Consider the following 13,446-nt stretch of genomic DNA (forward strand, 5'->3'; position numbering starts at 1 on the left):
GCAGGCTGTGACCAGGTTAAACCTGAAGTAATGAGTTGGTGCAGTGAACTGGAGAGGGAGAACTAACGAATCTGTATTAAATTTGATGGAATATTTGGTACATCCAAAATGCACTTGCTGGAATGCAGAGATGGGAACAAGAAAATAAAGGATGGTTCTTGTTCATTTTAAATAGATGGTGTATTGTAATTGTGTAACAGCAGGGTAATAATTAATGACAATGCATTCCTCTCAGCTCCTAGTGGGAGTGGTACAAATCACCTTACTAATACCATTGTGTTTTATTTATCATTCACAACTTGGAGAGCCAAATATAACAAGCCTTAAACATTTGATATAAATGTCTATGGGGTTCAGATCAAGTTAATAGGTTGCAGCCTAATTTTCATCATTTAAGTGAGTTGAACTGTGTGAAAGATGTTACTTTATTGCTTGCATCCCACCTCATCCCTTAGTCCAATGTGCCTAAGATTTCAAATTCCTAAGTAAATATTGTACGCAGGCATATTTATTAAAGGAGTTTTCTTGGTCACCTAAATTGATCACTATTGTAAATTAGCACTCAAATGAAGAAATAACGGGTGATTTTTGGAAAAATGATTGCAGTTGGAATGCTTGGACTTTTGTGTGCAACATTTAAGTTATGTATCCATCCCAGATGAACAGCCAATTATGTACAGTATATATAAACAAAAGTGTCTGAGAGATACAGTGGGATGGATTGTCAGCTGCTTCTGGGCTGCAGGCATCTATTGCTTTACGGGATTTTGTTTCGTGACTGTATTTCTGACTCTGTAGGCTGTTCTCGGGATTGGAACTGTACACGTAATCTTTTAATATGTGCTTTTTCCCTTCTTGCCTACTGCATGTATTGAGCATGCAGGAGAGAAATACCCAGGCTAACAAATTGGAACTAAAGAGAGTCACAAGAATTATTTGCAAATTGGCACAAAAGAAATTACATACACCATGGTCATCCCCTCTTCTCTCCTCTCCCATCAGGCAAGTGGTACAGAAGTGTGAAAACGTACACCTCCAGATTCAGGAACGGCTTCTTCCCAGCTTGTTATCAGGCAGCTGAACCATTCTATCAACGGCTGGAGAGCTACTCTCCATCTCTTTGGAGACCCTTGGACTATTTGTAATTAGACAATACTGGGTTTAATATTGCACTAAACATTATTCCTTTTATCATGCATCTGTATACCGTGGACGACTCGATTGTAATCTTGTATAGTCGTTCCGCTGACTAGTTAGCACGTAATCAAAAGCTTTTCACTGTACCTCTAATGTATTATGGTTTGTGTTTTTATGTGGTTTGCACCAACCTTTTTCCTGGACTAAAACTCTCCAAGGATTTTGCAGCAAGGATTTGAATATCACAGCACCATTAGCCCTCTAAATTACAGCTGATTTACTAATGTAATGCTGCTTTGATCTAACTCAGTTGACCTGGATCGAAACACTACTAGAAAACCTGGCAATGATCCATTGTGAATGATCAAACGATTAACAAAAAGCTCCTGTATAAGGGGTCCTCATCCGGATGCGTTGCAACTTGGTATTCAAGATTCAAGATTCAAGATTCAAGATAGCTTTATTTGTCATCCAATATTGGACGAAATTCAGTCACCCACAGTCCAACAATAAAAGCATTAAATAGGCATTAAAATTACACAACCCCAAAAACACACAAAAAAATAAACATCCATCAAAGAAACATCCATCACAGTGAGTCTCCTCCAGTCCTCTCCTCACTGTGATGGAAGGCCACAATGTCTTTCCCTTCTCCTGCCGTCTTCTCCCGCGGTCATGACAATGGCTCTGCACAAGACAGCAAGGGATTGTAGAGTTGTGAATATAGCCCAGTCCATTGATCAAACCAGCTCCTTGCCCATCACCCATTTTCTTGCCCCCACCCCAATCTGCTCCATCTATATTTCACGCTGTTTCAGGAAGGCAGCAAACATGATCAAGTCTCTCTCATACAACCCATTAGATGCTTAAAGGGTTGTGCTATCAATTTATTGGTTTGGCAGAAAGGGGGTGATGCCAGATTACGAAGATGATGATTTCTGCTGGGCGCAGTGTTTTGAACATGTTGATCAGTTCAGAACATTCAGAAAATTTCAGCAAATAATAAAAGCTATTGGGACTGGAGGAGACATATACAACCTGCAGGTAGATAATTGTACATTGGAAGATGCTAGTTTTAGGAAGGATTTGCCTGAGATCTGAGCAGAGTACAGACATAATTTAGTTTGTAAACTTGACAGGCTTCATGAAGATCGCAGTGGCTGTTAGGGTAGATTTTACTAACCATTTGTAAATGTGAAATCAGAAGCTGGCTTTATTTAGGTACAAAGCCAGAGAAGAATTTGCCAGAGGTTTTCCCTAAACTGCCTGCTATTTATTTTACTCGAATCCAAGAGAGATGCTGGAGATTGAGGTAGGTTGAATTCTGTGAGATGTTCGGCTGTGCATCTCGCGTTTGAATACCCTAGATTGGACAAAATATATTTTGAAGAAGAAAATTAGTTAATATTAAGAGGCAAATTGGGGCATTTTTATCAAGGACATCAGCTCAGCAGAATAAGTGAGGAAGCAGGCCCCAATTACCAAAACTTTAACTTTAAGTGGAGACTAGGTAGAAGACTTTTGTGTATATGGCTCTTCAGTTTTCTCTCTGAATCCATGCTCAGCCAGGTTGTAAATCAGGCAACTTTAATTTGCTATAAAATTGTTTCTGAACATTGAGTGCAACAGAGTTTTTGTATTACAATACTATTATTGCTACTTTTAAAAAACACTATAAATGTTGCATGTATTTTTATTTTGTATCATTCACTTTGAAGTTTTGTGGAAAATTTGGCTTTTTGCAACTACCCTTAATTAAAGTGTTTTGTACATCCTGATTAGAAGGGCGTGCAGAAAAGAAAGATAACTACAGGGCACTGTTTGGTTTGGAATGCTTGTACATAAATGTGTCATGGAAATGTTGCACAGAACTGCCACGCAGTGTTTTGTCGGAGCAAAACCAAAATTGAAAGGCAATGTGGGCAGCACAGTGCATAGCTAAGAGAATCCTTGCCTCGCAGTGCCAGGAACCCAGGTTCAATTCTGACCCTTGATGCTGTCTGTGTGTGGTATGCACATTCACCCTGAGATTGTGTAGGTGCTCTGGTTTCCTCCACATCCCATGAATATATAAGGGGACAGAGATTACTGCTGCTCTGTAGACAGAGTTTTGTCTATGTGTCTGTAGTCTTGATTTTCAAATACACTTCCAGTTAATCAAAAGCTTTGATATTCAGGTGTTAGTAGCCATTGATGTCTGCCTTTGTGGTAAAGGCTCCCTTGATTTGAAAATATGTCCATGCTTTCCAAAGGCATTTTAGATCATTCTAAGACCCACATAAACCCAACAGAAAATGGTACTTTGTTCAGAAAAAGCTTCTGCGGCAGCTTTGCCTTCAGCACTTTAGTTTAATGTTTAAGACCTTGGAAGATAAACAATTGTTAACTGGAATGAAGTTCCTTATTGATTTTCTTCTGCTGCTGCACGGCAATGATCGCTGGATTGCACAGGTTGACCTGTGTTTACTGTTCCTCCAGTTTATTTCACACAGATAAACTTTGATGGAATGTTTGATTATCTGTTAATGAATGATGATCAGTTGTCGGGCCTGATGTGAGTTCAGTACCAGGATTCACGGTTGGATTCTGAGCATAAGCTGCCAGTGAGTCAGTGGACTGTTCATGTAGACAGACATTCGTCTAGAAAATTTGGAAATGAGAAAATGGCTGGGAAATACTTAATATTTAGCCATGTTTATCAAATTAAAATGTGCTAATTTAATTATTTGTCTTTATTTAATTTTTTAGTCACATTTTGGGGTGAAAGGAGTCCATTATATGGCTGGTCAAGGTAAGTTCACGCTTCATCATTTAATACGTTTGTATATAGTTCCTGGACTTAATGAAGACAATTCTTCATTGAAATAAAATAATGAAAGACTGCCTAGGCCAAAAGCCTTTCTGAGACTTCATCACATTCTAACTATAATTGTCCCTGAAAGATGCTTTCAATCTGTAAAATCAAATGAATTGTTACTTAATTTCACTCTCGAGTGATTTGGTCCAGCTAGAAAGTGTAATAGCAGGACAGATCATGAGCCAATTGAAACTACGAGTTGTTAATTGTTCAGTAACAGTTTTTGGGTAAGCTGTGTGTATGGTAACCTTACTCCAAGTGGAGGATGTGGTCAGTATTGTGCTCTAATCTACAGGTAAACTAATCAGAGATAAATGTGGAAGGCTGCTGTTCATCTTCGCTTCAAGTGGAAACGGTATTTCAACTTGTAGGGGTGGGTTGATGGTGGGATTTTCAGGATTGGTTGATTTGGATCAGAGGAAAGGAAAGTAAAATGGATTTTGGATGAAATCTGTCGTAACTGAGGTGTCTGTTCATATTGGGAACAAATGCCTGAGTTTGTTGTTTCCCAGAGAAAGGTCATAAATGATAGGGGCAGAATTCAGCCATTTGGTCCATCAAGTCTTTTCCGCCCTTCAATTATGGCTGATCTATCTCTTCCCCCCTCCCCCCAACTGCATTCTCCTGCTTCTCCCCATAACCCCTGATGCCCGTACTAATCAAGAATCTATCTGTGCCATAAAAATATCCATTGACGTGGCCTCCGCAGCCTTCTGTAGCAAAGGATTCCACAGATTCATCACCCTCTGACTAAAGAAATTCCTCCTCATCTTCTTCCAAAAGGAACGTCCTTTAATTCTAAGGCTATGACCTCTAGTCCTAGACTCTCCGACCAGTGAAAGCATCCTCTCGACATCCACTCTGTCCAAGCTAGGTGGTTGGAGTTAATCTGGACACAGTCTGTGTTTACCTTTCCTGTTTAGTGTGTTTATTGTCTGTTTTTCCAATACTGCACATATTCATCTCCCTTAATCGGGTATAACCAACAATCTGCATAACGGACAACATTTCCACCCACTACTGCATAGTCCATTACAACAGGGGTTATCTGTATATTTTTCAGAAAATCTCCATTCATGCATTTCTGTTGGTGTCCACATTGCAGGAAACCTTGGGTTTCAGGGTTGAAAGGTGTGGAGAGGATATTTCCACTAATGGGAGAGTTTAGGATCACAGGTCCTAGCCTGAGAATAAAAGGACATGCCGTTAGGAAGGAGTTGAGGAGGAATTTCTTTAGTCAGAGGGAGGTGAATCTATGGAATTCATTGCCACAGAAGGCTGTGGAGACCAAGTTAATGGATATTTTAAAGGCTCAGATACATAGATTCTTAAAAAGTACGGGTGTTAGGGGTGATGAGGAGAAGGCAGGAGGATGGAGTTGAGAGGGGAAGATAAATCAGGCATGATTGAATGGCGGAGTAGACTTGATGGGCCGAATGGACTAATTCTGCTCCTATCACATGAACTTCTGAAAAGTCTTGCTCAGAGGCAAGTGTAAATAGGGAGAACAGAGCAGAATGCGCAGATTTGGAGTTGGTATCCACTGGGCTTAATTGTAAATGATCGAATGTGTTTTATGTTTTTCCTTCCCTCAAGATCCTACTTCATTTCCTGGTCAAGGGCCCAGTGCTCCTCCATACCCGCCTGGGCAGTTTGCATACCCACCCCCTCCAAATTATTATGGATCTCCCTCGGGTGGTGCTGTTGGTAACTACTTTTATTTAATTTGTGCTAGAGAATTGAGATTTACAGACAGAGATAGATGAATTTAATCTGTCTTGAACTGTACAGATTTGAGCAAGTTAAACAGGGGACATTTTGAAAATATAAATAAATTAGAAAAGCATTGTGTTTTTCACATTCCAAATGCCATGAGTAGTGATTTCAGTGGCTCCCGTTGTGCGTTAAGCATCGTGGCCAACTTTTCTGCAGGACGTTTCTAAGATAAATGACCAGATAATCAGTTTTCATGAAGTTGGCTAATAGGCTAAAATTTAGTCGGGCAAGTTCTTCGTCATTACTTCGAACCATGCAGTTCTAGAAGAACGCAACTTCTTCCAGAGAAGTCAGGGGACAGGGAAACTATAGGTATGTAAAGGTATAAAGAACGAATTAATGAAAGGTATGAAAAGACCAATCATAGCTGTATACATAGATGTATTCAAGAGAGTGTTAGATATAGCTCTTCGGGCTAACGGAATCAAGGAATATGGGGAGAAAGCAGGAACGGGGTACTGATTTTGAATGATCAGCCACGATCATATTGAATGGCAGTGCTGGCTTGAAGGGCCCAATGGCCAACTTCTGCATCTATTTTCTATATTTCTATAGCAAGCAATGATGATCAAGGAAAGATGGAGCCCACAATGGCCCATTGTTGGATGTGGAAAAGGTGATTACGAGAGGATGCAAGCCGTGAAACTAAGCAAGGCGATAGTTTTGCTATCATCCTGCTTAGTTTCACTGTTTGAGCCAAATTCTTTTCTAAGTGAAATTTACACAATTGAGTAGATGTTTTCCATTGTCTCTTTTGATGAATTGACTATTCATTCTGTTCCCGCAAGTAGTCTCATTGAAAATTCATCTTGAATGCCAACATTACTCTGCAAATTGTGCACTGTGTTTGAAAATTAATAATTGAACAAAATGAAATTGGAATGCAGCTTTAGTTTGAATATTATCATTATAAATATATATTATGTTGCAACCACTACTGAAAGGAATGGGAAAGTTCATTTGCGGTGGTGGGAGGGGTGTCCGCGGTATTTGGGTGCGTCCTGTTTTTGGCGGCAGCCTGAGGGGGAAGCTGACTGCCGGAGGCCGCGTCGGTCAGGCTGTCGGGTACCTGATGGGGTGGAGCTTGCTGGTGCAGACCAGCGGCACTGGTGACTAATTTTAAGGTGAAACGACACAGTGCTGGAGAAACCCAGCAGGCTGAATCAATCTGAAGAAGGGTCCCAACGTCACCTATCCATGTCCTCCAGAGATGCTGCCTGACCCGCTGAGTTAATCCACTACTTTTTGTCCTTTTGTGTATGGACCGTCATCTGCAGTTCTTTGTGTCAACTACTGCCTTGGCGGCAGATGCCTTCCAGAGGTGCTGCCGCTGGGAAGCCGCGGCTGGAGCCTCGCGGGTTGAAGGAGCCAACGGCTGGGGCCTGGGTCGGCGCCACTGGGGTGTCCGGTGAGGACCCAGCTGCGTTAGTAGAGAGGTTGGTGCGGCGGTCGATGATGGCGCTGACCAACGCACAAGGACGGACACATGGAGTGAGGACGCCGCTGCCGAGGGAAGGAACAAAGGAGGACCCGGCGAGGGGGCACTGCCGTGAGGGAGGGGGAAGAACACTGGAAGACCCGGAAGAACAAGGGGGAACTGGTGCTGGGGGGAGGGGAATTTGTAACTTTGTTAGCGCCCTGTATGTTGGCACGGTATGCAAGCAAAGAATTTCACTGTGACAATAAAGTATTCAATTCAATACAATAATAATACCGCAACGGACTGGTCCAACTGCCCACGGTCAGGCAAACGCCTCCACTGTCACGCTGTGAAAACAGAGAGGATGAGACGGAGTTTCTTCCCACAGGCCATCAGGTCTGTTAACTCTCACATCACCAGGGACAAATTTAATTTACTTAATTTATTTTTTGTGTTAAATTTTTTTTTCTATTCTGTTTTGTAGTTTTAGAACAATCCGCAGGCGTTGCCACTTTCATTCCATTGCACATCTTGTATATGTATGTGACAAATAAAGTTGACTTGACTTGACCGTACTCGGTTCTAGTGGACCATCGGCAATAATGGATACCACTCCCTCCCTATGGTCCATTTTGAGGGTTTACTGTAATAAAGAATTGCAGATGCTGGTTTATATCAAAGAAAGACACAAACTGCTGGAGTAACTCAGTGGGTCAGGCAGCATCCCTGCATTGTCTTTATAACACTATGTTGATGAAGAATGCAACAATTGCATTAGAGTAGAAATATACAGGTGGTTCTGGAGGCAGTTTAGTTTGAACTGGGTCTACGTAGAATTTTGGACATGTGACTCCTAGACCAAAAGGGTTCTCCTTTAAGTTACATGATTTGAAATGTGTTGCATCATAAAAGCACATTATCTGACATAAAGCAACAGTTAAAAGTGGGCAAAAAAAAATCTTATTTTCAGTATCACAATCATAAAAAAAGTACACGATTTCCTTGTTTTTGTTGTGCTTACTCCACTTGAAAATTATTCTTATCATTCAAAATAGGATTTCATACTTGGCAGTCGTCTTGCCTGTACATTGTACAGTTTAATTATGACTCCATGTAATTTTTGACCGTGACTCGATAAGCTAAGTGTAGAGTGATAGTCCGTCGATAGTGGAAATAATTTTACTAGTAAAGGCAAACAATAAAAACGTGGAATTTTTGGCTTCAGCAATAGTCTCTTGCGTGGTGATTTTGAAGAGGTATGCTGGAGAATTAATGATTTTGAAAAGGTAAATCATGCTGTTATTTTAAACTGTAGGATGCCAATAAAAGGTAAATTTGGGACTGATATTTTGAAACCATTTGCATTAAAATTGATTAGAACATTGAACGACCGTCCAGAAAAGTTTTAGACGTTTGCACTTGTAATAAGTTAGGAATCATTGAAGTGAACTAATATACTTCCAATGGGCTGTATTGTGGGGTCTCGAAGAACCTTGCTTATCTTTAATTATCTTGTGTAATATTCCTGGTAGACAAGTTCAAACATGATGATGGACGTATCAGCTTTAAACGTGCTAAATTTTCCAGCATCTTTGGGCAATGCAATTGTGTGTCCTTGCTGAAATTGGGACAAATATAAAACTGATGGATTAGAGGAGATTCATCTATCTATTCTATCTGACTTATTTTTCATTCAATAATGGATTGTACTGTTATTTTTCCTCAGACATTGAGGTCTTTATTACCAAAGACACAGGAAGGGACAGTTGCACAATTAATAATCCGATTGAATAAGGAAACTTCAGTAATGGCCTTCACTTAGAAGTGACTCCTTGAAATTGTTTCCTCTTTTGATTTTGGGGCCTGGAAATTCATCCCAATTAATAGAATTAACATGCTAACAAGTAGCAACATTGCAGTCTACTCTGACTGAAATCCTGCCAATATCTTATCTGGAATGATATTTTGGACATTCCATGCTTGTTGCTCTCTGCAGTGGATGACCTTTTCTTCAAATGATTATGAAATCATTGTTGAGATATCGTAACACAAATACTGTGGTTGAAGCTTCCCTTTACTCTTCCCTGAAATGCACACTGATCCTATGTTTTACAGGACTTGCAGTCACCCCAAATATGAATAAGGAAAACTTTAAAACAACTGCAGATGTTGGAAATTGGAAATGAAAACTAATTCTGGAAGTACTCAACACTAATGGAGGGAGAAACAGATTTTGTATTTCGTATTGATAACCTTTCATTTGATGACATTTCAATTCTGTATCTCTCTCCAGACATGTTGACTGACCTAAATAGAAACATAGAAAATAGGTGCAGGAGTAGACCATTCGGCCCTTCGAGCCAGCAACACCATTCAACATGATCATGGCTGATCATCCAAAATCAGTACCCCATTCCTGCTTTCTCCCCATATTCCTTGATTCCGTTTTTGAGAGCAAGTGTCTTGTGAATTTTGGGTTTATAACTGGATAAAATATTGAGCTACAATGGTCTGGACAGTTATGTTTTCTTGGGACAACGGGTCCTGTGAAGTTTTTGGTCGAGTACCAGGAAAAATAGCAGCTAACCAAATAAATTAACAACTGAAAATTCGAAAATTATTTTGCTACAAATTAAACACCAGTTAATGTTTGAAATGTGCAATTTAAAAACTATACCAAGGAATATTCAGTTACTTTATTGAGAATGGAAACTAATTCTCTTTTCTGTCTGTCTTTCCATCCCGTGCATGTATATCAGGACCTTATGTTCCTCAAGGCAGTTCTGCTTTCTCTCCAATGCACCCGGTAGCATGGATGCAAGCACCAGCCCCTATTCCTAACTGTCCACCCGGCTTAGAGTACCTTACAATGGTAAGCATATGTTGATTATGCTATTCATTCATTCACAGCCCGGGAGATCTAGCAACTATATATTTTTCAATGACGATGTATGCTTAAAAAATAATGAATATTAGAGATTCCGTGGGATGCTCTAGGTGGTTCTGACCTTGTGTAGTCTTGGTGGGAATTGTGGCTCTAAATCAGCCTGACTGGGAATTAGGGTTTTGACTCTTCTAATTACAAGGATCCAATGGAAAAAAAAATGTTTTGACACTTGTTATCCCTTACTTGCAGCAAAAGGTGTATGTCATTAAAATCTATTAAAAAAAATATTGATAATGTGTTCTATTTAAGACGCTGGTAGGAAATATTACATTATGTTGCGATCTTGAGATTGATGTTCTTGATTTTGGGAACAGAAATTGGGCTTTCGATGAAAACATTTTATTTTATTTTAAGATGGCTCTCAAGCATTGAGCTGGAATATTCTGTCCTTTACAGATTGACCAGATATTTGTCCATCAGCTGATTGAATTCATTGAAGGTGAGTTTCTTTAAATAATTGAACTGTACAAATATTAGTGCTGCATAGATAATATCTTCGTTTTTCAGTCTTGTATTATTGAATGGATCAGTGTAGAAATAAAATTATAAATTGTATACTGCTCAAGTATTTGACATCCATTAAATATTGAATTTGGCAAGTAATATGTTTTGAGATTTTTAATTCTAACAACATTTTATCTCTAAAAAAATATATTAAATTATGCACAAAGTCAAGATTAATTATTGACACAGTACTCAATTTTTACGTCTGTGAAAAGCAGCTTATATGAGATAAAGGTTCAATTTTGAGTGTTTAACTGAAATTGAGAGCTTGATTTCAGGACCAATTTTATTTTTGACCTTTTGGGGTTTAAAGCAGTAACTAAGTAAGGGGCGGCAAGGTGGCGCAGAGGTAGAGTTGCTGCCTTACAGCGCCAGAGATCCGGGTTCGATCCTGGCTACGGGTGCTTGTCTGTGCGGAATTTGTACGTTCTCCCCTTGACCTGCGTGTGTTTTCTCTGAGAACATTGGTTTTCTCCCCCACTCCAAAGACGTGCAGGTTTGTAGGTTAATTGGCTTGGTACAAATGTAAAAAATGACCCTAGGATAGTATTAATGTGCGGAGATTGTTGGTCGATGCGGACTTGATGGGCCAAAGGGCCTATTTCCTCGCTGTTTCTCTAAACTAAACAAAACTAAACTAAACTAAATGATAACTTAGAATATTAAACAAGAACAGTCCCTTCAACCCACAATGTATGTGCTGAACATGATGCCAAGACCATCCCTTAGTGACCGGCGGATAACCCATATTCCTCTATTCCCTGCATATCAATGTGCCTATCCAAAAGCCTCTTAAATGCCACTATCGTATCTGCCTCAACAACCACCAGCCCATTCCAGGCACTCACCACAATCTGTGTGTAAAAGACAAAAACGTTGCCTGCACATCTCCTTCTTTAAACTCTGCCTCTCTCACCTTTAAATTGATGCCCTCTAGCATTTGATTTTTCCATCCTGGGGGAAAAAGGTTCTGTCTACCCTGTCCATGCCCCTCATAATTTCTAGCTTTATCTATGTGGAGTACAGCTAAAGTGAGGACAAAAGATAGCTGCTGTTGTTAGCCAGATATCTTCATATTTGGATATTGGTGCAATCGTTTTTTTTCAGAGTGATGTATTCACCGCAACTGTCTTTTGTTACCTGATCATTGACCTACTTGCGTTTATAAGGTCTCGGGGAGGATGTTTGCTCTAGATTGCTAAGTTCAGTTTTATTCACAACTTCTTGTTTAATGTAGTCCTAGATTGTGTGCAGCAAAACTTGATCAGCATATAGAGATGGGCTGACAAGTGACAAGTAACATTTATACAAACGTGTGCTAGGCAGTAGTCATCTCCCACACGAGAGTCCAACCAGCTCTTCCTGGCAATTAGCAGCATTGCTAACATTAAATCCCCAAATAGTGACATCTTGGAGGAGTCACTGTTGACAAAAATGTAACTCAACCCAAGCACAAATTTTGCCTTTGATGTATAAGACGCTTGGGGGTACTATGGAAGAGTGTTCATTTGCCCGGTGAGTTCAGCACCACCAATACACATGTCTCTTAACTACATCCATGGCCGTGATTTGCTTGATTTGGCACCCCATCCATCGCTTCCCTTCATTTGTCAACATTTCTTTGGCAGCTCCTCTCGAACATATTACGTCCAGCATTGTACAGTCAAAATCTGCAAACACATTACATGCAAGTTCCCCTGCACTGCTCCATCATGGGACTGCGTCAATGCTCCGACAAAATGCTGGAATTGGCAACCTAACAAGTCTTGCACTGCAGCGGTTGCTGGAGGTGTCCCTCCATCACCGTCTCGAAGGACAATAATTGTGGGCTTTGTGAGCGGCCTTCACAGCCTGCTAAGAGTAAATAGTGCTTTCCATATCTGAGCCACGTTTCCTTATTTTTATTTGTTTATTGAACTGTGATATTTTAATTTTTTAGCCTTGTCAGGATTTGAGACCAAAAACAAGTACGAACTAAAAAACAGCATGGGGCAGCGAGTTTATTTTGCAATTGAAGAAAGCGAATGCTGCAATCGATTGTGTTGTGGCGCTAATAGAGCATTTACCATAAAGATTTTGGATAATCTAGGACAAACCGTCATGCATCTTGTGCGTCCGTTAGGGTGTCAATCTTGCTGGTTCCCTTGTTGCCATCATCGGGTGAGTGTAAAATAAAGTTGAACTGATATTTGAGATGAACATAATTGAAGCTTCCAATGCAATGTTTTTATTTAAACATGCCCATTTTTGTGATCTGCTGTTCTTTGTTAAACTCTAGTCTGGGTTTTAAAAGTTTACACATTGGGGTCCTTTGATCACAAAACCATTTTTTACATAGTTGCACTGCCTGCCTTAACTACCTCCTCTGGCAGCTCGGTCCACATACCCACCACCCTCTGAGTGAAAAAAGTTACCCCCTCGGGTTCCCATTAAATCCTTTCCCGCTAACCTTCAACCTATATCCTCTGTTTCTTGATTCTTCTACAGTAGGTGAAAGATTGTGCATTCACTCTATCAATTCCCCTCACGATTTCAAACGCCTCCATAAGATTACTGAGGGAGAGGGGTAGTAAAGGAGGCAGGTTCTGGGGGTGTATGGGTAGCAGAGAAACAGGGCCAGTAGAAAGAGAATGAGGAAAAAACACAAAGCAGGTGGGCAAGAGAACAAGGCAGAATTGTAGGAATAAAATTCCTATTGAGAACATGCAAATTCCACACAGTTAGCACCCGAGGTCTGGATCGAGCCCAGGTCTCTAATACTGTGCGGCAGCAGCTCCACCACAAGTGCAGCACAATGGCACTGTG

The 13,446-nt window shown here is 40.3% G+C and overlaps 1 protein-coding gene across 7 annotated transcripts in view; it reads left to right on the forward strand.

The window, feature by feature from the left end:
• Positions 1 to 13,446, forward strand: part of LOC144595368 (phospholipid scramblase 1-like) — a 44,598-nt gene that overhangs the window by 14,674 nt on the left and 16,478 nt on the right. For 4 of the 7 annotated variants that reach the window (XM_078402801.1, XM_078402803.1, XM_078402807.1 and 1 more), the window contains 5 exons: positions 3,886 to 3,928; positions 5,591 to 5,701; positions 9,950 to 10,062; positions 10,534 to 10,576; positions 12,581 to 12,801. In XM_078402801.1, the coding sequence (XP_078258927.1) occupies positions 3,916 to 3,928; positions 5,591 to 5,701; positions 9,950 to 10,062; positions 10,534 to 10,576; positions 12,581 to 12,801 (501 nt within the window). In that variant the 5' untranslated portion in view covers positions 3,886 to 3,915. Of the gene's footprint in view, positions 1 to 1,122; positions 1,142 to 3,686; positions 3,741 to 3,885; positions 3,929 to 5,590; positions 5,702 to 9,949; positions 10,063 to 10,533; positions 10,577 to 12,580; positions 12,802 to 13,446 lie in introns of those variants that run through there. The other 3 variants (XM_078402806.1, XM_078402802.1, XM_078402808.1) reach the window with 3 other exon arrangements.

The sequence above is a fragment of the Rhinoraja longicauda genome, chromosome 7 (genome assembly GCF_053455715.1).
Source record: "Rhinoraja longicauda isolate Sanriku21f chromosome 7, sRhiLon1.1, whole genome shotgun sequence".
NCBI lineage: Eukaryota > Metazoa > Chordata > Chondrichthyes > Rajiformes > Arhynchobatidae > Rhinoraja > Rhinoraja longicauda.